This window comes from Liolophura sinensis, chromosome 1, assembly GCF_032854445.1.
Source record: "Liolophura sinensis isolate JHLJ2023 chromosome 1, CUHK_Ljap_v2, whole genome shotgun sequence".
Taxonomy (NCBI): domain Eukaryota; kingdom Metazoa; phylum Mollusca; class Polyplacophora; order Chitonida; family Chitonidae; genus Liolophura; species Liolophura sinensis.
The window spans coordinates 6,295,879-6,323,646 of NC_088295.1; the positions used below are offsets into that span (position 1 = coordinate 6,295,879).

The 27,768-nt window shown below is 39.4% G+C and overlaps 1 protein-coding gene across 1 annotated transcript; it reads right to left on the minus strand.

Annotated features, from left to right (window-relative positions):
• Positions 1-2,195: 2,195 nt before the first annotated feature.
• On the minus strand, positions 2,196-27,550 carry LOC135462047 (ionotropic receptor 25a-like). The gene is made up of 11 exons (XM_064739387.1): positions 27,490-27,550; positions 26,795-26,959; positions 26,060-26,317; positions 25,497-25,684; positions 22,440-22,622; positions 16,924-17,028; positions 16,419-16,637; positions 13,316-13,643; positions 11,358-11,575; positions 3,086-3,336; positions 2,196-2,490 (listed from the first exon to the last, which is right to left on the minus strand). Exons 1-11 carry the CDS (start codon positions 27,548-27,550, stop codon positions 2,196-2,198), a joined length of 2,271 nt encoding a protein of 756 aa, XP_064595457.1.
• Between the last annotated feature and the right edge of the window lie 218 nt (positions 27,551-27,768).

The window sequence follows — 27,768 nt, forward strand, 5'->3', positions numbered from 1 at the left end:
TGGTCAATCAAGCTGGGGGCCGCAGTGGCCAAGGCTTAGCCCGCACAATGATTATGGAGCCCCACCTCCACACCCACACCCCCCACCCCCACCCCACCCACACCCCGCCCCACACACCAATGCAGAAGCTGTGACCCCAGCTGCTGCTGGCTACCTCTCCGACCGTACGTGGGAAGGTCCGAAAGCAGCCTGCGGATGGTCGTGGGTTTCTCCCGGTCTCTGCCCGGTTTCCTCCCACCATAATGCTGAACGCAGCCGTAACAGTGAAATATTTTTGAGCAAGGCGTAAAAAAAACCCTGAAATAAATAAATGAATGAATGAATGAATTTGGTCGGAACGAGGGCTGGGGATTGTGTTGCACACGAGTGATCGGTTTCACAATCACATTTAGGAAATATGCACTCAAAGTGAAGTTAATCCCAGCAATGAATCTTTTTTTGTTCTATTTCCCTTTTTTTACCAGCTAATCATACCTACATTGATCACCTGAAAGAGAGATTACGACAGTGCTTTCATGGCTTAAAGGCTGATCACATCACATGGACACTTTTGTTAAAGGCTAGGTTTTGCCCTTAAAATCTAGCTTCTTGCTTGATTTCATTCTGCCCAGGATATGACAGTAACATTAGCGACATATGTGCTTTCAAACGTACCACAAATTTTCGTTTGGATAACTCTCCATCATTTAGTCATTTTTTCTGAGTATGTTTGAACTCATATAGAACAGAAGCCTTCATACGAATACGTAAAAAAGTGTCTATAGAAGAACGATTAAACCTTTAGAAGTAATTTTGTAATATTGCTTCTGTTTTTCGTAATACGTCACTCGTAACATCAATGAAGATTAGCCAGACCACAAAGTAACTTTATTTGTACTGCATCAGTGCCCATCGCATAGTAAACATGCTTTAAAAAAAAGAAAGCACTTTCATTTCTATGAGCAGTTAAGGGTGATCACGTAATCAGTCAACATCGTTGACTAATGATAAATCTTATTGGTTACAAACATGCTAATAATTTGTATCGGTTGCAAACATGTTGATAATTTGTATCGGTTACAAGCATGCTGATTCTTGGTATTGGATACAAGTGTGCTGATAATTGGTATTTGTTACAAACATGCTGATAATTGGTATTTGTTAGAAACATGCTGATAATTGGTATTGACTACAAACATGTTGATACTTGGTATTAGTTATAGGCATGCTGATAATTGGTATTAATTACAAACATGCTGATAACTGGTATTGAATACAAACATGTTGATAACTGGTATTGAATACAAACATGTTGATACTTGGTATTAGTTATAGACATGCTGATAACTGGTATTGGTTACAAACATGCTGATAACTGGTATTGAATACAAACATGTTGATAACTGGTATTGAATACAAACATGTTGATACTTGGTATTAGTTATAGACATGCTGATAACTGGTATTGAATATAAACATGTTGATAACTGGTATTGAATACAAACATGTTGATGCTTGGTATTAGTTATAGACATACTGATAACTGGTATTGAACACAAACATGCTGATAACTGGTATTGAATACAAACATGTTGATACTTGGTATTAGTTATAGACATGCTGATAACTGGTATTGAATACAAACATGCTGATACTTGGTATTAGTTATAGACATGCTGATAACTGGTATTGAATACAAACATGTTGATACTTGGTATTAGTTATAGACATGCTGATAACTGGTATTAATTACAAACATGCTGATAACTGGTATTGAATACAAACATGTTGATAACTGGTGTTGAATACAAACATGTTGATACTTGGTATTAGTTATAGACATGCTGATAACTGGTATTGGTTACAAACATGCTGATAACTGGTATTGAATACAAACATGTTGATAACTGGTATTGAATACAAACATGTTGATACTTGGTATTAGTTACAAACATGCTGATAACTGGTATTGAATACAAACATGTTGATAACTGGTGTTGAATACAAACATGTTGATACTTGGTATTAGTTATAGACATGCTGATAACTGGTATTGAATACAAACATGCTGATAACTGGTATTGGTTACAAACATGTTGCAACATCCTGCGGTCAGTGAAGTGTGAAAGGCCAAAATGTTCACCTTGTTTGTAGAAATGGATGGACGCTTATATGCACGTCTGTTACATTAGTTTTCGTGAACAAAGTGTCTTCAGTCATATTGCAGTTTGCCCGCCATTTTGATGGGCTATATTCTGATGATCATCTTTTTTTCTTGCACAGTTTCTGTTTTGAGTACCTCCGCATTTGGAGCTACCAATGATGGACACTAATAAAATGATGACCGCCAACCCGGCACAGGCGAGGTACACTATGAACACACCACCGAGAGTGTCAAGGCTGAGACCGGAAGCCGAACCGGTGCGTGACTTTGAGGTGCAGTTGTCTGCCCTTGCCCACCATTTCTGTCTCCAGTTCGTCAGCAGACCAGCTTCTAGCATTTTCATTATACTGAAACAATGCAAAAGAAATAATGAAAACTTAAAGTGCAGTGTTATTTCCATTAAGGAATATTTGTGTTTGGATTCACAGGAGTGGTTACTGACTAGATTAAATCCAGCTAAGTCTGAGTCAGGTGCGGCATTGCATCAGGACAATTACCGAGGTTCGCGATGCGGAGTTTTGAATCAGAGGTCAGCATTATATTTCATTATAATGAAATATTTTTTCATCAGGACCACAAGAGCAATCTTACAAAACAAAAAAAAATTAACGAAAATAAAGCAATTTAAGCTTACAACCATCAACGTCACTAACGATATATTCCCTGTAATCCATACTCTTCACGATATGGATGAACTATTGCCATAGGGGCTTTAGTTCTCAATCATTTATTCCGTAGTCCACGAAAAAAGGATGAAAACAATAGAAGGGATAATTTGTTACAGGTATATTAAACTTCTATGGTCTGGATACCTGATGAGGTTACCCTTCTTTCCTCTATCCATAAACCCAGCCGCCATCAAATAAGTAAAATGGTCTTGAGAGCGAATTCAGTCAATTATTCTACCAGGGTCACTTCTCCCAGAAAACCGTATAAACTTACAAGTAATCCATGGCCTCCTTGAAGGGCGAATCCTCCGTCATGACTAGCCCGTAGGTTCCGGCATTGAAGCTCTCCTCTGCCATCACGAAGGTGTGACACTCCTGGGCAGCCACATACTCCAGGGTGGACCTGTCCCCGACATAGGCGTACTTACCTGTGCGGACGTACGGTAGAGCAGCGTCCAGCCCGTCTACTGAGGGAGACCCTTGTAGTCGCTTCCACATCTCCTGATAAATGTCGGTCTTAGAGTCCTGGAAATAAGAAAACGTTGGCCAAAATACGACAACGATAGAACGCATTACCGCATGGTAAAAACTTTGGTCGAAAGGTAAAGTTGTAATGTCAAGCCGGATCAAACCGAAGAATATCAAATGTGCAATCTTGGCTCTCTCCATTCTTAGGAATGGGATACACCAAGTACTGGTGTCACTATAATAAGACTGGGTGAGGCATCATGTCTGGTGTTCCCGCCATGGCGTTGTAGCAATGTAACAATACAATCATATATATGTGCATTGGGCCTGCCGGCCACAGGGCGGCATCATTATGAAATGGCTCAGTATGAAAGACTATTGCAAACAGAGTAAAACCAGAAGAACTACGACAGTGTGCTGGTTCACAGATGGTCGTAGCCTGTGAAATGCTGTATCCTGTCAATTCACCTCATTTCAGTTCATGCTTAAATTCTAGCAACTTGCGTGCATCATAGCACGCGTCATACATAAGGTTGAGAGTGACTATAAATCTCAAAGCAAATAGTATCAAAATGATTGTTAATGTTTGATACGGGTGCAGCATGAGGCGGCATCATTAACGAAAGCACCTGCCTGAAGAAATTCCGTTGCTATTATTTTAGTAAGCCTCCATTTTTTGGAAGGGGCTCAGAGAAACCAAGTCTTTAAGCGTGAGAAAATATAGCATTAACAGTAATCATCAGGGGAGTTCTTTGTATCCACATTACATGTATGTTTTTGTGTTCATTTATTATTTAATACTTTTTACAAGTGCTTTCGTGATTCGATGAGAGTGTAGTGTATTGTCCGTTATCTTTTACGAGCAGGTCGGGCAGTATGTCCCCAGATAACGTTTCACGGACGATTTACGTCCATTCGGACACGTTTATGGGTGCATGATTCGCACAGTCCATGTGCTGCTAATGGATGTATTCAACAACTCTAGATAAAACATCTGACAGTTATCTCCCCTGGACAAACAGCGATAATGCTGGGACTCATTCATCGATTATGGATAGCCACTTGATCAGTGAGGCGATGACGAGACATTGAGTATTCCACGTTAATGTCTGTTGGTAGAATGATGCAGAAAACAATATGTCATTCTGCTGAAACTTCAGTTTTTACTAAACTCACTCAATCGCAGTTTGAAATGACACACACTCTACAGATACGCGTAATATATCAGTCGCAGAGGACACCGTAATATAAAATCTGAGTGGGAATGACAGCATTCTTATGTAAATCATCCTGAAAGAGGTAATCGAATGTCTAAATCCATTATTCGGATCAAATGCAAAACATATACATCACCGTTATGTTATAAGTACACATGTTCATACAATCTCCAGGGAGATGTTTTTCACGGTCATGTCATAATTACACTTGTCCATGCAATCTCCACGTAGATGTTTCACATTCACGTCAAAATTACGATTGTTCATACAATCTCCACGTAGATATTTCGGAGTCACGCCATTATTGCACTTGTTCATGCAATCTCCACGTAGATGTTTCGCAGTCACGCCATTATTGCACTTGTTCATGCAATCTCCACGTAGATGTTTCGCAGTCACGCCATTATTGCACTTGTTCATGCAATCACCAGGTAGATGTTTCGCAGTCACGCCATTATTGCACTTGTTCATACAATCTCCACGTAGATGTTTCGCAGTCACGCCATTATTGCACTTGTTCATACAATCTCCACGTAGATGTTTCGCAGTCACGCCATTATTGCACTTGTTCATACAATCTCCACGTAGATGTTTCGCAGTCACGCCATTATTGCATTTGTTCATACAATCTCCACGTAGATGTTTCGCAGTCACGCCATTATTGCACTTGCTCATACAATCTCCACGTAGATGTTTCGCAGGCACGCCATTATTGCACTTGTTCATACAATCTCCACGTAGATGTTTCGCAGTCACGCCATTATTGCACTTGTTCATACAATCTCCACGTAGATGTTTCGCAGTCACGCCATTATTGCACTTGTTCATACAATCTCCACGTAGATGTTTCGCAGTCACGCCATTATTGCACTTGTTCATACAATCTCCACGTAGATGTTTCGCAGTCACGCCATTATTGCACTTGTTCATACAATCTCCAGGTAGATGTTTTGCAGTCACGCCATTATTGCACTTGTTCATGCAATCACCAGGTAGATGTTTCACAGTCACGCCATAATTACACTTGTTCATGCAATCACCAGGTAGATGTTTCGCAGTCACGCCATAATTACACTTGTTCATGCAATCACCAGGTAGATGTTTCGCAGTCACGCCATAATTACACTTGTTCATGCAATCACCGGGTAGATGTTTCACAGTCACGCCATAATTACACTTGTTCATGCAATCACCAGGTAGATGTTTCACAGTCACGCCATAATTACACTTGTTCATGCAATCACCAGGTAGATGTTTCGCAGTCACGCCATAATTACACTTGTTCATGCAATCACCAGGTAGATGTTTCGCAGTCACGCCATAATTACACTTGTTCATGCAATCACCGGGTAGATGTTTCACAGTCACGCCATAATTACACTTGTTCATGCAATCACCAGGTAGATGTTTCACAGTCACGCCATAATTACACTTGTTCATGCAATCATCAGGTAGATGTTTCACAGTCACGCCATTATTGCACTTGTTCATGCAATCACCAGGTAGATGTTTCACAGTCACGCCATAATTACACTTGTTCATGCAATCACCAGGTAGATGTTTCGCAGTCACGCCATAATTACACTTGTTCATGCAATCACCAGGTAGATGTTTCGCAGTCACGCCATAATTACACTTGTTCATGCAATCACCGGGTAGATGTTTCACAGTCACGCCATAATTACACTTGTTCATGCAATCACCAGGTAGATGTTTCACAGTCACGCCATAATTACACTTGTTCATGCAATCATCAGGTAGATGTTTCACAGTCACGCCATTATTGCACTTGTTCATGCAATCACCAGGTAGATATTTCACAGTCACGCCATAATTACACTTGTTCATGCAACCACCAGGTAGATGTTTCACAGTCGCGCCATAATTACACTTGTTCATGCAATCACCAGGTAGATGTTTCACAGTCGCGCCATAATTACACTTGTTCATGCAATCACCAGGTAGATGTTTCACAGTCACGCCATTATTGCACTTGTTCATGCAATCACCAGGTAGATATTTCACAGTCACGCCATAATTACACTTGTTCATGCAATCATCAGGTAGATGTTTCACAGTCACGCCATTATTGCACTTGTTCATGCAATCACCAGGTAGATATTTCACAGTCACGCATAATTACACTTGTTCATGCAATCATCAGTAGATATTTCACAGTCACGCCATTATTGCACTTGTTCATGCAATCATCAGGTAGATATTTCACAGTCACGCCATTATTGCACTTGTTCATGCAATCATCAGGTAGATGTTTCACAGTCACGCCATAATTACTCTGAATCTCCAGAGATATATCTCAATCACGCCACAATTATAACTGTTCACTTAATCTCCACCTGGATGATTGACAGTTACGCATCTTCACTCAAAAGTATTTCAGTCTGTTGTTAATTACAAGTGTTCTTACAGTACAATATCCACCTAGATTTATCTCAGTCGGGTGGTAATTTCCGTTGTTCATAAATTCTCCACTTAGATTTATTTCAGCCCGCCGACCACGACCTAAGAAGCAATGGCTGGTTATGTATACAACGTCCTACCATCAGATTCAGGTGATCAGAATACAACAACAAAGCAGAACAAACATAGGCCTACCCCCCTCCCCCATCCCCTTGGCTTTAGCTATACAGCTGTGAAACAGAGCGCATGATGAGAATGGATAGAACCTAGAACAAAACGCCAGAGCGTTTGGGTTTTAATTTGAAAGGTAGACTGACAGGATTAAATTGAGGGAGCCATGGCAGCGTATTTTTGGTAAAGTTATTTCGTTGTTGACGTGCAATTCGCAGTGTTTTTCTCACCGCTGAAGGACATATGAACAGTGAGGAGTCAAACAAAACAAAAAGGCTTGTCAGTTTTCTTCTCGGAGCGTAAAATTGGGTGTAAAGAGATATAAAACATGTCAATGAAAATTTTTTTTGTTGCATAATATTTTTCATCATTTCTTCTTTGAAAACATAATCTTAGCTTTAGGATTCCTTTTAATGTGTACAACTCCAGCTATTTAGTGGGGCCTTCACTGGTTATTCCTACATAAGTTTTTCTTACATACACAGCCTGCAACAGATCGACTAAAACAGCTGGAAACAGGTTTTTATAATGATGTACTAAAGACGTAGCGCGTTGACTCAGGCGTTGAGTATTGTGAATTCCAATACCATACTCCATGATCACAAAGAATACACAGCAAGGGGTAATGAGGCAATTGGTCTCAGAGGCGTTGTTATTTGCAAATACAATACAATACATTTACAGACCTATTCCCAAGCAAACCAATGACACAGTACGTAAATGCCCTCAGGACTTCGTTTGTGGACATCACGTTCCATTTCAATGAATGCAAAGATCTGAGTTTTCAGAACAAATGGCTTTACGTGTCCACCACATTAGCAATGCACTGCTAGTAACTGTGTGAAGACGTAACATGTATAAGTACAGCTCTTATCAATATGGTGTTGATAAAGATCTTACACTGATATTTCACAGGGATATTATCTGGTTTGTCGTACTGAAAACGAAAATGAATGCTACAGTGCCGGTCCTTATTTTGCATTGTGGCAAACTGCCAACTATTTCCACAATATGTGCTTCGGGCGTAACTCTAAACCTGTTGTTTCACATATCTATCTAAATCAGTCCAGCTGTTTGCTCGATCTGTCATTATTTAGTATGCTACTGTCGGATGCGATGCAGAACCACACTTAAGTTCATACGACATCGCAATGATCCTCACCAACACCCTGTCTATGTGCTCTCTCTAAATCTCTATGTGCTATCACAATGGTAGTACATCTAAGTCTCTATCACAATGATCCCGCACCAAAACGACACTTAAAACTCTATCACAATGATTCCGCATTAAAACGACATCTAAATCTCTATCACAATGATTCCGCATTAAAACGACAACTAAATCTCTATCACAATGATCCCGCACCAGAACGACATCTAAATCTCTATCACAAAGATGTCGCACCAAAACGACATTTTAATTTCTATCACAATGATTCCGCATCAAAACGACATCTTAATCTCTATCACAATGATTCCGCACCAAAACGACATCTAAATCTCTATCACAAAGATGTCGCACTAAAACGACATCTAAATCTCTATCACAATGACTCCGCATCAAAACGACACCTAAACCTCTATCACAATGATTCCGCACCAAAACGACACCTGAATTTCTATCACAATGATTCCTCCTGAAAACGATACCTAAATCTTTATCACAATGATTTCGCACTAAAACAACATCTAAATCTCTGTCACAAAGATTTCGCACCAAAACGACATCTGAATATCCATCACAATGATTTCGCACTAAAACGACATCTAAATCCCTATATTATGACGCATCACATTATGATCACAAAAGTAACGCATATGGCCAATTCCATGTTACCGGTTCACTTATGCTAATTTTTAAACGTGTGTCCCGCCATATAAACTGCCTACTGTTTGAAAGATAGATGTTTGAAGTTCATCTAACTAATCAAGCTATGTTATGCGAAAAAATATTGAAGAAACAGTGGCACACCCTACGAGGACTGATATTGGGAGTGCTGATTTCAAGAAATTAACTAATATTCAAACACTAGATATTTGACGCTTATGTATATATTTTCAAATATATTTGTTTTTAGTTTCCTGGGCCAAGTGTTTTGAAAATATACAGAAAACTTAAATAAATTTCTGTTTAGTTCTTGGAATTTATGACTAAACTTTCAAAATTATTATGTAGCACCCGTCCCAGTTTGGATGAATTGTTTTAAATTTTCTAAAAAATATACAAAAATGTCTGTCTTTGTTTTCTTATATCAACTTGTGCTGTCACAAGACCTGCACCACCCGTCACGCCGATGGTTTTGATTCGACAGGGGTGATAATATATCTGCAACTTTGACATCTTCACTGATCCCTATGATTTGTGGAAACATTGTCCCATAATTTGAGGGTTGAATATTAGTTTGCTAAATACTATTTATGCATCAATACAGACGCGTCACCAGTGCTTATTTGTCTGTAGCACCCTTCACACTATGCAAATTAGCCTGTATTACGATTGGTTGATGTCTCTAAATAACTTTTACTTTCTTCATGTATACCCAGGTGATCTTTTCTTACTGTGTTGGGAGTGCCTAAGATTTCAAAGTTTTTAACAATTTATTTTCTGCGTGAGTAAAAAACGATCTGAATGTAGCACTCGTCACGTGAAAATGACGATATATGTTGTGTCACGATGGTGACAATAATGGTGCGACGTACAATGGTACACCAAATCGTACATAAATCTATAATGATGCTGTGGCAAAGCAGAACCTAAATGCAGATCTCTATCACGACTCAAAAAACGCTGCAGTAAAAGCAGAACCCTATTATAGCTCAATAATGTTGTATTCAAGAAATATTCACATCGAATGTACATATCACGGGGATGACATGGCCGAAAAGTTGCTGCGCTAAAATTGTGACTAGCCAAATGTCAAGGGTAGTTTTGTAGACTGCTGTCCAATTCAAAGTTAAGTTTCCCAGGATGTTCTGTAGACAATGAATTATTGTGCAAAATACTACATGAATGTTAAGCATGGACCAATGGTAACTGCAACCTGGGAAGTACATGTAACCAGGAATCCTGATTCTGTAGACTAATATTTTCTTGGTAATCATTGGTTTAATATTTACATCACTTTTATTCTCCTTAAACAAAAAGGCCTCTAAAAATCAATGTAGACATCACTAAATAGACAACATAAAACTTTGCTCACGTACATTTCCATTTTTTTCTAGATTTTTGTGAAAAGAGTTAAAGGCGCTCAAACATTTGAATTCTACGGTGAGCTTTATGGACCATACTGTGAGAGGTTAGGGACTCTGACGTCACAGGAAGTCTGTCCTACTCTAATCACCACACTAAATGTTGGAATAATCTTTTTACCTATAAGTAAAAAATTACTGAAATAATACTCCCAAAAACTCCTTCTTTTTGGTGACAATCAGGGGAAAAAAGATGATGTGACTTCAGAGTTCCTAGATAGCCCACCATAGTATTCAAATATTTGAATACCTTTCAAGACTCTTTAAAAAAATCTAAAGATATAAATGAAAGTATTTTTACGCATAGTTTTCAGTTGTTTGTATGTTGAGCCTTGCTTCATATTTTAGCTTTCTGTTACTTTATGTAACTGCAGTTGCCTGTGCGAGAAGTGTGGATGAACAGGTGCAGTAAAAGTTGACAGTGATTTAATTACCGAGTGGTGAGTTCCATGAGTCACCACTCATTGTGGTGAGTTGGTGTGTCCAATTAACATTGGACTCACCAACACGGGCCATAGATTACTGTTGTCCTGTATAAGGACGCCGAGGTCCTTTTGTTGTAACAGTAGATTCAGGGACTTAATTACTGAGTGAGCATTGGACTCACCAACATTGACCATAGATTACTGTTGTCGTGTATAAGGACGGCACTTTTATTGTAGAAGTACAGTCAGGGAGATAATTAATAAGTGAGAATTCCACCTTAAACATAGACCATACATTACTGACACCAGGGTCCTAGTACTGGACTCACCTTAAACATGGACCATACATTAATGACGCCAAAGTCCTAGTATTGGAAAACATGGACCATACATTAATGACGCCAAAGTCCTAGTATTGGACTCACCTTAAACATAGACCACACATTACTGACGCCAGGGTCCTAGTATTGGACTCACTTTAAACATAGACCACACATTACTGACGCCAGGGTCCTAGTATTGGACTCACTTTAAACATGGACCATACATTAATGACGCCAGGGCCCTAGTATTGGATTCACCGTATTGGACTCACTTTAAACATGGACCATAGATTACTGCCGTCTTGTACAAGGACGCCGAGGTCCTTCTGTTGTAGAAGTTGAGCCAGTGTGTTAATGGCTGGCGGAGGATCGGCCACTGTGAGAAAGGCGGCCAGGTTTGCGGTATACGTCGCGATAATGAGAATGGTGAAGATCCACCAAAAGCCAAGGATACATCGAGAAGAGTTGGCGGCAGGGATATAGACGGCTCCTGTTGATAAAGTAAACAGGTCAGCATAAAAGACACATGGGGATAAGTGACGCTGATTTATTTGACTGGTGGTTTACGCTGCTTTCAAGAATATTTCATTTATACCACGCCGGGCAGCCTTATAGTGGAGAGAAACCCACGAAGATCGGCTGGTTGCCGCTTCACCTTTCTACGCACGAACAGGGAAGAAGCCAGCAAGTGACATTGATGTTTGCCGGATAAAATAGTATTCTGTAGCCAGAGTACACCTGTGAGGTGTGCTACCAAGTCGCACTCACCGTCTTCTTCTCACTCACTGTCTTGTTTTTCCAGCTTACATAACATGTACTGAAGTGTACGTGTTCTTCCTTTTAAAATACAACATGATTACAGCTGTAGATAATGAACGACTGTCTACTATACAGAGTAAGACTTTAAAAAAAAGACACATTTATGCAGCTGATACCTTAAATGAAAGATTTATACAAACTGTATGGAAATTTTATAAGGCGTCATAAGAAATAAAAAATATCGTCATTTTCTGCAAAATCTACCGATTCGAGGAACATCAAAAGTACCGCCATATTTTAGGCTTGTCTAATGAAAATCTGTGCCGAAAGTTTTACTCCTACCATATGATTAACGTGTATTTCCAGTCTCAGCTAAGTACGTATTTACGTGTATATCGTGATAATCGCGAATTTCTAAAAAAGCCTAAAAGGGAAGAGTTTGGGATGTGCTAGAAGGCTACATCATACCTACATGTGTGGCTGTAAATTTGTCTGGAATGTCATGCCCTGGGCAAAGGTAAGCTTTGCTAAACTATTAAATACTCAAATAACAAGGACTGCTGACAGAAAATCGAGATATTTTGTTTAAGCTTAAGTATAGCTCTTTCATTCAAGGTATAAGTTGTGTAAATGTGTTCTTTTTTAAGCGAGATTCTTATTTTAAGTTTGAAGAAAATCCATTATTTATGTGTAAATCTGATTTTGCTATTGACAGTTTGTTGATCTGCACAGAAAATGATACAATCCTATGTAAATACACAGCACCAGTCATTCTAGAGAAGTGATTATATCTTTGGTTACTAATGTATTACTCCGGAACTCGACCCTTTTCGCTTGCGTTGTGCCAAACATGTCGAAGCTTTCCTATACAAAACATGATTCCTGTAATCCTTCGATAATTCTTACTTTATAACACCTAGTTAATACCTAGTTAAAGATCATTGCGTCACTGTTAACACCAGTGTACCTATTACATCGCTAGCAAGCGAAACTTTGCTAACCCCCATTTTCAATTTGAGTCGTCCGCACTCGGCATCGACTGGAGAAAGAAAAACTAGCGGATTGATTTGAATGTAACCAATGAGATATACACCATGTAAAAGAAGTATTGGCAAATTGTTTGGGGATCTTAACATTAATCTGTTTGTGTAATGATGAACAGAAAGGAACTATAATCAACTATTGTGAAAAGAGGAGATCAACTTCATTTTGGGAAGACCAGCCAGTCCATCACAGAAACGGAGTCACGTGATTCAAAAATGGCGGCTGACGAAGTTCTAATGCTATTCGAGTGGGTGTGTCTATTACATTTGTGTTATTTGGGATGTTATGGTCTTTATTATTCCCGCATGATGAGGTGATATTTAGAAGGCCACAGGACCGAGTTCCAGGTTAGCGAATGTAACGATTCAGAGCTTTTAAGAAGCTAAGCTGGGAACCGATTTCAGAGCTGAACAGCAGGATGCCATACCTTGTTCCACCACAGACATGTATATAATCCAGAGATTCTGTGAGAACGAGTGCTCATCCACCACGAAGTCTTGGTCCCCGGGATGTCTTTTCCCATACGGCGTGAGGCGGTTGATGACGGTAAGCAGCACTGCACCCAGCAAGATAACCACCACAATACACACCCAGACATTCGTGGAGAACGGTCGCATCATCTGGAACAGGTTGGCCCCTCGCTGGGGCTTTCGTGTCAGGATGCCAATACTGTCATCCATATACGGCTTGGTGTAGTCTATGACGGTGTCTCTGAGAGCGGTGATAGAGAATGGGCCGATTGCCATCGCCACTTCCTGAAAAAGATTTAATATATATATATATATATATATATATATATATATATATATATATATATATATATATATATATATATTTTATATATATATATATGTGTGTGTGTGTGTGTGTATGTGTGTGTGTGTGTGTGTGTGTGTGTGTGTGTGTGTGTGTGTGTGTGTGTGTGTGTGTGTGTGCATATAGGTTAAATCAAATATTTTCGGGCCAGAAAGTCTATATGTTTTGTGTACACATACATGTATATACAAGTACATGGATTTTGTCACGAAAGGAGGAACTACGTGGGAAATGATTTCCCTCGTCTGTTGTAGAAATTATGCATTGTTGCAATTACCAGGTTCTGTCACACTATATGTAAGAGTGGTGCAGAAAAATTTTAATAGTTACAAAATATCCCATCATGGGTAAGGTTAAGACAGGTGATAAAGAACCAGGGGATACCTTGTATGTGAACACTGATGTAGTGTTGGAATTAAATTTCAAATTAGAATGTTCGACCTTTTTGATGTCTTTGTCGTAACGTGTTCCAATGTGTAATTTTACAAGGCGTACAAATCTGGCATTATGTGATGCTTCCTGATGTCCTAGTTAAACAGCGTACAAAGATATCCCTTTATTATTGATGTACTGTTTATACAGCGTAGAAATGTGGCCCTATGTGTTGCTTCGTGGTGCTCTTTTTATAAAGCTTGAAAAATCGGGCACCATAAAATGTTTCAAAGATGCACATTTTATGAAGCATACAAATATGCTGCTGTGGGTTTTTCGTGATGTACTCTTTATAAAAAGCGTATGGGGTCTTTCGTGATATATCCCAATTCACAGATTAATTGAATTGTGATCTCAGAGAGATTAATTCTGGGGCTGTGATAGGTCAGTCCGTCTTGGATACGCTACCGCATTCGCCATTAACTTTTCATAACTTGATTTCCAGAAGAAGAAAAAATTGCGTAAAACGCTTTCCAGCTAGTGACTAGACGAGCCAAATGCACCCTTTTGAGGTACACTCGCACTGCAACGTTACAGAAGAAAACACTGCGTTTTACTGTGATCTTAACCTTTTGTGTGGCTCGTCCTCGAGTCTCCCTTCCAAATGATTCAGCAGCTAACATCAATAAAATGTGAGAAAACTGCTCGGAACATTTTGAGCCGATGTATTGCACACTCATGCAAACTGGGTCGAAAAGGAATAACTAACCGCACACCTTAGGCAGGTATTTTCTATCTGCTCCACCAAGGTCTCGAGTTGGGCTCTGTACTCTTATTCTCAACGTGAGTCGTGGCGTTGGTATCGGTCGCACAGCGGCAATAGAAAGCCTCCGTTAAAACGTCTCCTTTTTTTTATAAAATGTACATGTAGGCCTACAGGTCTGGTGCTATATGGTGTTTTATAAAACGTAAATGTAGGTGTACAAATCTGGTCCTGTATGGTGTTTTGTGTTACAGACTACAGTACAAACACTCAAAACATTTTAAGTGTGTTAATTTTAACAAAAAGTCATTAGTCTTCGTGATGCTAGAATGTATTCTGTTATTGCAGCATGTTGTTCTGTTAAATATAACACACATATTCTATTAATTCAACATAAAGATTCTATTAGACTAGAAGAATTTTATGTTGAGTGTGACAGAATATTGTGTTTTTGTACATTTTAGCATCATGTTTGAGCACATGCCAGGTGAGAGCTAATACCTGTCGTTTGACCATGCCGACCATGCCGTTCCAGGTTGCGTCCTCGTTAGGAGCTCCATACCTGCGGTCCTCCGGCTCCACCACCACGTACCTGAACAGACATGTCCATGAAATCTGCGCTCATTGCCAAATCACAAGGTCACAAGACAAACTTTATTCATTTATTTTTCGTGCTTTATTGTTGTTCTACTTCGCACTCAAGAATATTTCATGTATACGACAGTGGCCATTAGTATGGTGAGATGACGCCGGGCTGAGTCCGAGCGAAACCCACAACCTCTAGCCGGTTGCTGGCCGATCTTCCAACGTGTGACCGGAGAGGAGGTCATCATGAGATGGACTTGAACTCATAGCGATCGCATTAATGAGAGGCCTCTGGGAGAGAAAAACCTTATAACGTGAATCCAAGTGTTCCATTATGTATATAAATAAACCAGCAAGAGTTACCAACATCTATATGCTTACCACCCTGTTAGGACTTGGCTATAGCCAAAATATAAGGGTAATTTGTTACAGCGAGGTTATGCAGATAAATATATATTGTCAACGCCTTAGAGCAGGCTTATACTGCTAGATACCATGATAGTCCGTTACAGCGTGACTATACAACTAAATGTTATGCCGGTCTTTAACAAACATTAATCCACTACAGTTATATCTTACAGGATCATTATATCTACAGATTTTCACTGATAATAGTTATACGTTTTCCATAGGACAACCCGGGGGTGCTGTACTAAAAGATTATTCCCTCACCTAAAGTTCAGTCTCTCTGAGAGCTCATTCAAGATATCAAAAGATAGCCCAGTATATACTGTCCGGTTTCCATTGACAGTACGGATAACAAATGGCAGCTCCTGTCGAATAGTAGACAACATTGAGCATGGGGAATCAAATATTAAACGTAACTGTAGTATCAAATACGTAACTGTAGTAGAAAAGCAATGTGCAATACAGCTCAATATCATTGAGGTGAACCGATAGTTTGCCATGTAAACAGTGCAACTCTTCTGATTTATAGTAGGGGTACAATAACGTTACGAGAAGGGGAGGCAGATAACAGTAATACAATGCTAACCTGCTTAGCGGTGACGCGGATCAGCTGCTGTTTGAAATCTCTAAATTTATTCACAAATAAGCCGACTTGGCTGTGGATTGAGAGACCGGTACCCTCGCGCCATTTTGCGACGGAGACTAGTTGGACAAACGGATGACTGGTCACGCTGTGTAAATCATATTGCGTCCACCGAGAGGCTCCTTCAGTAGGAAAACCCGAAAAAGCATATTCCTCGCCGCTCTGTACGGAGATAATTGGGTCTTGTGGCATCAGAAAAACCTTAAGTCTGCATAAAACACTATAGTGAATTAAAATGCGAAAATCTATGTGACTTGCTCCGTATAAAAGGGAGAGGATAAAGAAAATTTATATTTCTTTAACTTCGTTAGCCAGATATTAACAAATATAGATGTTAATTTTAAACTTCAACTTTAGGCACTACGTGACCATATAAATGACGATAAATTTCTCGATAAAAACAATCTGAAACCTGGTTGCTTGAGATGGTCCCGATTGTCCCGCTTACTGTCTCTACCCCATGAGCACACTTCCGGCGCGTCACGCTGACAGCATGCAGGCGGAATGACGCTGACAGCATCAGGATGGCATCCACTATGTCCGACAAAAGTCCCTGGGTGATTAAAGGGATTGGATAAAAAGGCCATCATGAGATACCATTCCCTGGGTGAGGAAAATGAATGGGATAAAATACATTACCTTGATATGTTGGACCTCGAGTGTGTAAATGGATGAGTTAAAATAGATTATAATGAGATAACAGTTTCTGAGGTTGTAAATGAATGGAATAAAGTACATCACGAAAACATAAGAACCCCCGAATCAGGAAAAGCACTGGACAAAAACATTATCATTAGACAGCATTTCCTGGGACAGGCAATATGTTGAAAAAGTTACCATACGTCACCATTTCCTAGGGCAGAAAATGGATAGGGAAAGATATGATCCGATAATATTTCCTGGCACAGGCAATATATTGGATAAAAAAGTTTATCATCAGATAACATTTCCTTGGGAAGCAAGGAACTGGATAAAAAAAAGTTTATCATCAGATAGCCTTGCCTAGGTGAGCAAATGAACTGGTTAAATAAAGTTTATCATCAGATAGCCTTGCCTAGGTGAGCAAATGAACTGGTTAAATAAGTTTATCATCAGATAGCCTTGCCTAGGTGAGCAAATGAACTGGTTAAATAAGTTTATCATCAGATAGCCTTGCATGGGTGAGCAAATGAACTGGTTAAATAAGTTTATCATCAGATAGCCTTGCCTAGGTGACCAAATGATCTGGATAAAAAAAGTTTATCATCAGATAGCGTTGTCCCGCTGAGCTATCACCAGAGAGCATTGCTTGGCTGAACAAATGGATTTGATAAAATAGTTATCATCAGATAGTTGAGGTAAAGGCTTGGATGTAAACGTTATAGCATAACGCATTCCCTTTGTGAGGAAAATGACGCGTAAATATACAGTATTAACGATAGCATTTAATCACATAGCAGAAATGTATGAAAGAAAATCATGATGCAAGGGTTATCATCTGAGCTTGAGGCATTAGATCGCGGTTATATACCTGGTAAGCGGTTACGCGATAGGCCAAGGGCTTTGGCGAATGGCGATAACCTACTTACCTAATTAATAAAACCCGTGGACAACAAAGACTTGTGGATACTTGTAAACAGAATTGGTTGCAGCAACTCTACAGTAGTACAAGATATGAAATATACCGGCAATACAAGAAGTTAATGGAATGTGAAATATACCTACATGAACTTAACCTTTCCAAATTCAGAAGGCAACTAGTCTAGTTAAGGGTGGGTACTACAGGCCTTATGATCGATATAGGCAGATTCGCGAATACCCCAAGAGAGCACAGACTATGTTTTGAATCGGGAAATGTGGGGGAAACTCAGTTTCACCTTGTAATGCAGCGTCCTCCCTACGAGGATCTTCGTCGAGATCTTATACCACTTACATATATAAATTCTTCGGGGAAAAGTCAATGTTCTAGTTTATAAGTCTGATGGCCACAAAGCACTCCATTGGGATACAAAACCTTGCCAAATGCTGTCTTTTAGCTATGCAAAGAAGTGCCCAGCTGTTAGCTAGCTAACTACCGACTTTTTCTCTTCTGTAAGTTCTGCACAGAGTTCTTACATATTGTGATTGATGATGTGCCATCAGTCCTTATACATGTTTGCAAGTATTCGGGCCTATGGCCTCAAATACTGTTTAGAAATAAACTTAAACAGTAATTACGCAAATGTTCGCCAGCGAGTGTTTTATTTTACGTCTTGTCAAGTTTTGATACATCTCGTCCAGTTTCGATACGTCTTGTCCAGTTTTGATACGTCTTGCCAAGTTTCGAGGCACAGTTCTTGGGACATAAATTAGCATGATGGCAAATCTCAATTTCTTGATTAGAAGCGGTATTTAGTAGAAGGCATTCTGGCTTCGTCATACATATCGGGCCTACAGTAATGATATTTAAAAAACCTATATAAATTATCATAAATTTGAAAATTTTTTCTCGACTAGGCGTTCAAAAACCCCTGAGAACACATGAGATATACAGAACGTACAGTACTATGAACTATTTGAATCCTTTCTAATTCAATCATATTATCTTTTAAGACAACGGCATGGGCTGGGGCAGAAGTTTTAAATCGTCAACCTAAAGACCCAGATTAAGAGACAAAACAAGACTTTTTATCTGTGGACCATTATTTGGAATTTTGTCTCAATGGCAGTGATACATCAATGATTAATTTTAATGTGAATACCATGCCCTTAACTTAGTGGTATAAAATATGATGTTTTCCAATAACCCAAACATGTTACCCTATAGATGGGCACGGGACTGTGCTACATGATAATTTTATACATGTCAGAGCCAGAGAAAGATCTGCCCCCTTCTTCATACCATTTTATTGTCACATAATTAGATCAATCTTAAATCCTCATGGGCTTATATATGTTGTTTATATTTGCTGTTTGATAAGGATTAATCTCAGCTTTTTATTGTTGGATTGTTTTTAGCATAAACTTACGTAATGGTAGAATACAAATTTGCAAAAATACGACATTATAAGACGTTTAAATGCGCTGATTATACGCCCCTGGCTGCAATATAATACGAAAATTTTACGAGCCTATGAGGCGGGGAAGGTGCATATCTGTTCTGGATAAAATGGAGAAGGAACAATGATCATTGTATACTGTTGGGATGGAAAACGCCATTACAACTGAACGCCCATTCCCATGGTTGTGGTATTTCCTTTGACAATAAGCACGGAATCCCAGTTTCAGTGGTATAATGTAAACTTATCAGTCTTCAGGAGAAATAAGCCCTGTATAACTGCCTTACACACCATTTATCACCACTCTTGTTCAGAGAATCTTGACAATACTCAAAATTAAACATTCGCGGGCAACAATGGCGCAAGTATGTCAAATACATCCACTTATCATACTATCTGACCCTGGATGAGTAAATGTATTTAGTGAGTTATTGATTTTATATGTGTTTGTCGGGGCGTTCAGATATTTTGTATTTGTTCGACGGGGGTCATGCAGGTGAGATAAATACTTTAAAATCAAATCAATCTATGAATAAGTAAATGAATGAGATAAAACACATTGTCTTCAGAAACATTCTAGATTTATATGTGTATTCCACAAAATAGGGTCACACCAAATATCTGTTATTGGGTTCATGAATGGATGACATTATACACATGAAGATACACTTTACTCTTAGGAGAGGGTTCAAAGGGCGCACAGTTATCACCATAGAACGCTCAGCTGTATTTATGGGATGGTGACCTACCCTGGCTGGTTTGTTCCAGCTCTCACAGGAATCGGTGAGCATGTGTAAAACGAGAGGAACCCAATAAACCTCACAGGTAGTTGTGTTTACTTATGGTTTCGTTATAAAGCCCCAGATTTTCCTTCTGGGTACAAAAACAAAATGTTACCTGTCTGGCAATTAAGTGGTTTACATTCGCAACAGAGTTAGCGTTATTTACTTGTCACACTAGGTTCATAGGCGTTTCGCAACAGAGTTAGCGTTATTTACTTGTCACACTAGGTTCATAGGCGTTTCGCAACAGAGTTAGCGTTATTTACTTGTCACACTAGCTTCATAGGCGTTTCGCAACAGAGTTAGCGTTATTTACTTGTCACACTAGCTTCATAGGCGTTTCGCAACAGAGTTAGCGTTATTTACTTGTCACACTAGGTTCATAGGCGTTTCGCAACAGAGTTAGCGTTATTTACTTGTCACACTAGGTTCATAGGCGTTTCGCAACAGAGTTAGCGTTATTTACTTGTCACACTAGCTTCATAGGCGTTTCGCAACAGAGTTAGCGTTATTTACTTGTCACACTAGGTTCATAGGCGTTTCGCAACAGAGTTAGCGTTATTTACTTGTCACACTAGCTTCATAGGCGTTTCGCAACAGAGTTAGCGTTATTTACTTGTCACACTAGCTTCATAGGCGTTTCGCAACAGAGTTAGCGTTATTTACTTGTCACACTAGGTTCATAGGCGTTTCGCAACAGAGTTAGCGTTATTTACTTGACACACTAGGTTCATAGGCGTTTCGCAACAGAGTTAGCGTTATTTACTTGTCACACTAGCTTCATAGGCGTTTCGCAACAGAGTTAGCGTTATTTACTTGTCACACTAGCTTCATAGGCGTTTCGCAACAGAGTTAGCGTTATTTACTTGTCACACTAGCTTCATAGGCGTTTCGCAACAGAGTTAGCGTTATTTACTTGTCACACTAGGTTCATAGGCGTTTCGCAACAGAGTTAGCGTTATTTACTTGTCACACTAGGTTCATAGGCGTTTCGCAACAGAGTTAGCGTTATTTACTTGACACACTAGGTTCATAGGCGTTTCGCAACAGAGTTAGCGTTATTTACTTGTCACACTAGGTTCATAGGCGTTTCGCAACAGAGTTAGCGTTATTTACTTGTCACACTAGCTTCATAGGCGTTTCGCAACAGAGTTAGCGTTATTTACTTGTCACACTAGGTTCATAGGCGTTTCGCAACAGAGTTAGCGTTATTTACTTGTCACACTAGCTTCATAGGCGTTTCGCAACAGAGTTAGCGTTATTTACTTGTCACACTAGCTTCATAGGCGTTTCGCAACAGAGTTAGCGTTATTTACTTGACACACTAGGTTCATAGGCGTTTCGCAACAGAGTTAGCGTTATTTACTTGACACACTAGCTTCATAGGCGTTTCGCAACAGAGTTAGCGTTATTTACTTGTCACACTAGCTTCATAGGCGTTTCGCAACAGAGTTAGCGTTATTTACTTGTCACACTAGCTTCATAGGCGTTTCGCAACAGAGTTAGCGTTATTTACTTGTCACACTAGGTTCATAGGCGTTTCGCAACAGAGTTAGCGTTATTTACTTGTCACACTAGCTTCATAGGCGTTTCGCAACAGAGTTAGCGTTATTTACTTGTCACACTAGCTTCATAGGCGTTTCGCAACAGAGTTAGCGTTATTTACTTGTCACACTAGCTTCATAGGCGTTTCGCAACAGAGTTAGCGTTATTTACTTGTCACACTAGGTTCATAGGCGTTTCGCAACAGAGTTAGCGTTATTTACTTGTCACACTAGGTTCATAGGCGTTTTTTGCCTTTATGTTCACAGATCCATGCTGAACATCCAGAAGGATTGATGTCTGTCTGAGATGGTGATTTTTTCTGCTTCCTCCCACGTCTGGAGCAACGCCCATATTTATTTATGTACATGCATTTCAATGGTGTTTTACGCCGTACTCAAGAATATTTCACTTATACGACGGCGGCCAGCATCCGGGGTGAAACCAATGACCATCCGCAGGTTGCTGGAGACCTTCACACGTACTACACTACCATACGATGTGCAACATATAATGTACATATTTAGTATAAATAAAATATCAAACCTTACTAATCTTTGCGAACATGACATACGATAGATGACATTTTCTTTGTACATCCTGACGATATATGTATAACTCACCCGTTTTATTTCCTGTCCCCACCCCAGGCAGCTCTGGTGTGACGGGTAGAGGGACACCCGACTAATCACAACGGCATTTGACGGACTGTGACCTAGGAACAGCTGCTGGGATGGGAAGGGTAAGGTGTCCGGCTGAAACATGATCCAGTAGTACTCCGGAGTGATCATCTTCAGGGTAGAAGCCTGGGGTTGGACAAGGGTTGAATATGTGAGAACTACAGCGGGTAAAATATCGCTCACAAAAACCGCTTGAGTGGAATACCTGTCATTTGTACGCAGCTGTCATAAATTCCACACATTCGAAAATGTCATAAAGAGTTATGATATGGAAATTACACCACTAAGTGAAATATCAGAGACTAGCATTTCATAGAGAAAATACACACCCACCAGGAATATCAGTAAACAGTTATCATACACAAATTACACACCAACGGTGAATATCGGTAAACAGTTATCTTAGTAAAATTACACACCCACGGGTAATATCAGTGAAGAGTTATCATAGGAAAATTTCACGCCTACGGGTAATAATATTAGTTAACAGTCATCGTACAGAAGTTACACACTTACGGATAATATCAGTAAACAGTTATCATAGGAATCTCACACACTTGCGGGTAATATCAGTAAACAGTCATCGTACAGAAATTACACACTTACAGGGAGTATCAGTTAACAGTCATCGTACAGAAATAAGTACGACATTAAGCTCCAAGCACTCACCCACTGGTACAGAAATTATACACTTACGGGTAATATCAGTAAACAGTCATCGTTCACACATTACACGCTTACGGGGAATATCAGTAAACAGTTATCACACACAAATTACACATCAACGGTGAATATCAGTAAACAGCTATCATAGGAAAAATACACACCAACAGTGAATATCAGTAAACAGTTATCATGGAGAAATTACACACTTACGGTGAATATCAGTAAACAGTTATCATGGAGAAATTACACACTTACATTGAATATCGGTAAGTAGCTTTCATTGATAAATTACGGCTGTTTATGTAATAATCTGCATACATACTTAACAGTTGATCAACAATAACTTTTGTTATCCCCTGATAATAACAACGGAAGTTACCTAAATTGTCGTTTTGAATTGTTTATTTCCCTTGGGGCATCTTGTTTGCACTAATTTATATGGAGTGGCGTTAGCAACAATGCAATATGCACTACTGTGGAAGATGCTGCACAAGCTGTTGTCATTGTTCATACGCACACCATCAATGTCGCCATGAATGGGACAATTTTCTAACAAAAAGGGTATTGTTGCTTTCGACGGGCTCTACGTGTCCATGCACAGATGAGAGTTAAGTTGTACAAACGTCTCTGTCATACTTTCGGGCACTCTCGTAGTCAGTAAGTGCGAAGTTGAATAACGGTATGTGTGCGCAACAAAATTCTCCAACCACATTGTGTGGTATTTCTATTGCTAAGCATGTCTGTAAAGGTCAGTATCCATCTGGATATTTACAATCTGTGATGTGTTTAAGAGTGCATTCAACGATTTTTCAGTGTTCGTCGTCACTTACGTAATTCTGTAATTACTGTGCTATTACATTGTAACAATGGTGTGCATACGAATAACTGACAGGGTGTGGGTAAATAAATACCAGCATGATCCGGGGCAATGGGATATTTACATGTCACTTTCGTCTAGATCAAGCGATGTCAGGTACATTGTGCTCCGAGGAATTTGTGTTTTCCTCAAACACAGCCCACTTAGACGCATGCATTTGCATTGTGATAGCAATTAAATACACCTTATATACACATATTTCTGCACATAAATTTAGCCTGGTTATTTATATGACTGTGTGTTTGACATGGAGACTTCGTGAAATATAAGAACTATGCTCATAAATTAAAATGAAACAAAAGTTTCAAAACAAGTTTACTGGAACTGAGAGCCCATTGTCCAAAGTTCGTTAAGCACCAAGTTTAAATTTCTGACTATTTTTTTGACAAACTACAGAGCTCCAATGGTAGAAAAACAAAGAAAACCTGTGCAACTCTCGCGGTTGCCATATTGTAAATCCATAAGTATAACTGTGGTTCGGTGGCAAAAGGAGAAGGCAGATGTCGGAGAAATGTCGGAAAGTTCAGTTTGTTGGGTATGATTGTGCGCAGAAGTTACACAGCGCCCTCTTACCCTGCTTACAACTGACGTATAGCAATACAGACAGTGAAAGTGAGGTGAAAACGGAAATGGGTCATACAACATTACCCTTCCCAAATTGAAGAGCTTGGGATCAAACTTTATGTGTTACAACAGAACATGATGGTCCCCAAGAATTTGTATTTATATGCCCATGATTGTTTACCATGGGTGTTTTACCATTACGTGTTTATATGACAAAATCATGAATACGAAAGAACGAATTAAACCTAAGAACAACCACTACCATTTCCAACCTACATACAGAAGCAGTGTATTATTATGTATTTATCTGAAATGAATTGATCACTGAGGGCTTAAGGGTGTGCTTTGGAATTTGTGTTCTAAAAAGTCTGGGTCATTCCTTCCAATATCTTCCAATCTTGAATAAAAAAATATTTCATTACTGGTGTAAACTGACGATGTGGGTCTCGTATACCTTATATTTTAACCTAAATACATACCAATAACGTTCTAGGCAGACAAATGTTAACGCAATTCGATGTTTATAGAGCATGCACGACTCCACATAAGTGAACAAACAAAATTTAACAAAAAGATTTAGCAATCATAATAATTTACAGGGGCTTTATTTGTTGAGAAAACCCAATTTTTCATGGAAAACTAATACATTTAACTTAATCCTAAACCTAGACATATAGTTACTTTTTACCTGAACTTTGTACATATATAAATTAATATAAATAATATATGTAGACCTTCACCACTCAGGTATCGTTATCGAATCCAGTTTAAAATATAACTTTAATGTTATACAGAGAAACTGGGTAGTTTGGGATGTATAGCATTTCGTGCATGGATTGGTAGAGTAAACGCTTTGATGTTACGAAAAAACGAAGACACAAAAGCTATCTTACTGCTGAGAAGACATTCTGACACGTAGACTTCAGTGCCCATACAACGAACTGTGTCACCCGGTCTTTCTTCACATTGTCAAGTTTGCGGTATACTTCACTGCCGTGTGCTGTTGAGTTGATAACAATAATTGTTGATTCCACCTGGATTTCCGACAAAGCAAATAATGCGTCTCGTCTCTCAGGAATTCCTAACAATGACAAAGTAAACCAAATCAGCATCAAGCAAAGTGGTAATTCTACCCTAATGGCACGATCGGAAAGGAATATATCATGGAGAACCAGAGAGTATTAGGAACTTTCCGTCGGATATAAAACCAGCTCCAAAGTGTTTGATTTCCTGCTTCCACAACTTTACAAGACATGAAATTTGAGAGTGTTTATCTTCTTTGAGATGTTCGTTTGCGTGGGATGGTACAGATTCTCCTTAGTTTAAGCTCGAATATTTTCGATGTAATATCTATAGACGTCACTATTGTTTTGTCGTCCTTTAAGTCACCGACAGTGAATATCCATTTAGTTGTCTTTAACAATGCTGTATATTTGTTACGATATGTAAGGCATACCGATAGATTCGTCGAATATGAAGACAAAATGGAACCATTTTGTGTAGACTATAAGGTCCTTCAGCAGAGCGGCCTTTGTGCTATGACTGGGGTTAACATTGCGAACGTATGGTGTGTCTTCTCTGCAGTAACACGTTTCCCTGGACACGAGGACATGTGGCAGCTTTAGCACGTCTGCCTGATCAGCCACGAATAGCTGGGAGCGACAATCCAGCACGCTAATCAGTCCATCTATTTCCATCTCCATCAAACGGCACACTGGACAGCATAAAAAAGTGCCAGAATTAGTGGTTACTTTTCCAGCCGAAATGACAATGCAAGCACTAGACCTTAGCGTGTGAATAGGCCGACTGGAATTCCGTGTGCAGAGACTAGACCTGAACGTGAAAAGACAGCAATTAGAAATGAACGTGGCAAGACTAGAACTAGTCCTGCATGTATTAGACTTACACCAGCATAGACTAAATACCAGGACTAAATCTGCAAACAGTTTGAATTTATCATGCAAAGACTAGAAATGAGCATACAGACATTTGAATTCAAAATAATAAGGCTACAACTTAACATGCAAAAAAACAGAATTTACCATTGAGACGACAATAGTTAAGACTGGACTTATATTTCCCTAGTGCGAGGTGAACCGGTTGTGTACTGTGATATATTTGATAGTATAGCAGCTCGTCTCCAGATGTTAACATAAATATACGGGTCATGCTGGTCTTATATTGTACTTACATTCAAAAGAGGATAGAAAACCGTTGGTTTCGTTGGTGTAGTGCCAGATTAGTTCCATTTCCGTCTGTAAGGAAATATTGCCGACATTCTGGAGGCAGTCTGATCTGAGAGCTTCGTTAATGACCTTTATTGTTTCTACCTCCGGAAGACGACTGATCATAACACCTGCAATACACCACCTTGACTTAGGTCTACCATTTCAAAGGTGTATCCAGAGAGTTTAATTACACATCTTGCCTATCAGACAAACTGGAGAAACGGAGCATAACTATAAGAAAAAATCCTCACTAGAACGGATATATTTGGTATTTGTGTTCTATTCTCATCGAGACGTCTCTTGACCTTGTCTGCCTTTTAAATTCACACCCTTTCTAACCGAAGCATTCGAACACTGTCCTGAATAGTATATTTACAGACAATGATGTTTTTTACAGGACAGCCTTGCCCATTCCAGACGCCAAGGGACGTACAAGAAATTATCAATACGCATATACATATTTATGAGCTGATTTCCATAGTGTAGTACAAATGTGTGAAATAAAAAGTGCTGTGATGTAAAACTTACCGATTTTGAGACTGTGCGTGAAGGTGATCACAGCCATAAACAAAAGGACTATCCTCATGGAAGGTCGTCCGAATTGGGGTTCGAACCACTTGGTCATCGCCGGGTTTGCGTTCCTTCAAGAACTACTTACCGATCCACTGGAGGAGAGAGTTTGGACGAGGGATGTCTACGCTTCCGGCTGTGACAAACATAACGGATCGATGGTCAGAGTAAGGCATTCATAGATTATTAGCTCAATGTATTATGATTAGCTTAGCGTACCTGGAAGCCATGACTGAAGTATACCGGAACATAAATGGAAACAGATCTCAGGTGTTTCTGCTGTAACTATCATCAGTTCTCACACTCTGAGTAGGCATCTGTTTTACCAATTATATCCAAAGCGTTAAGGCTCTTCAAGACGTGCGCT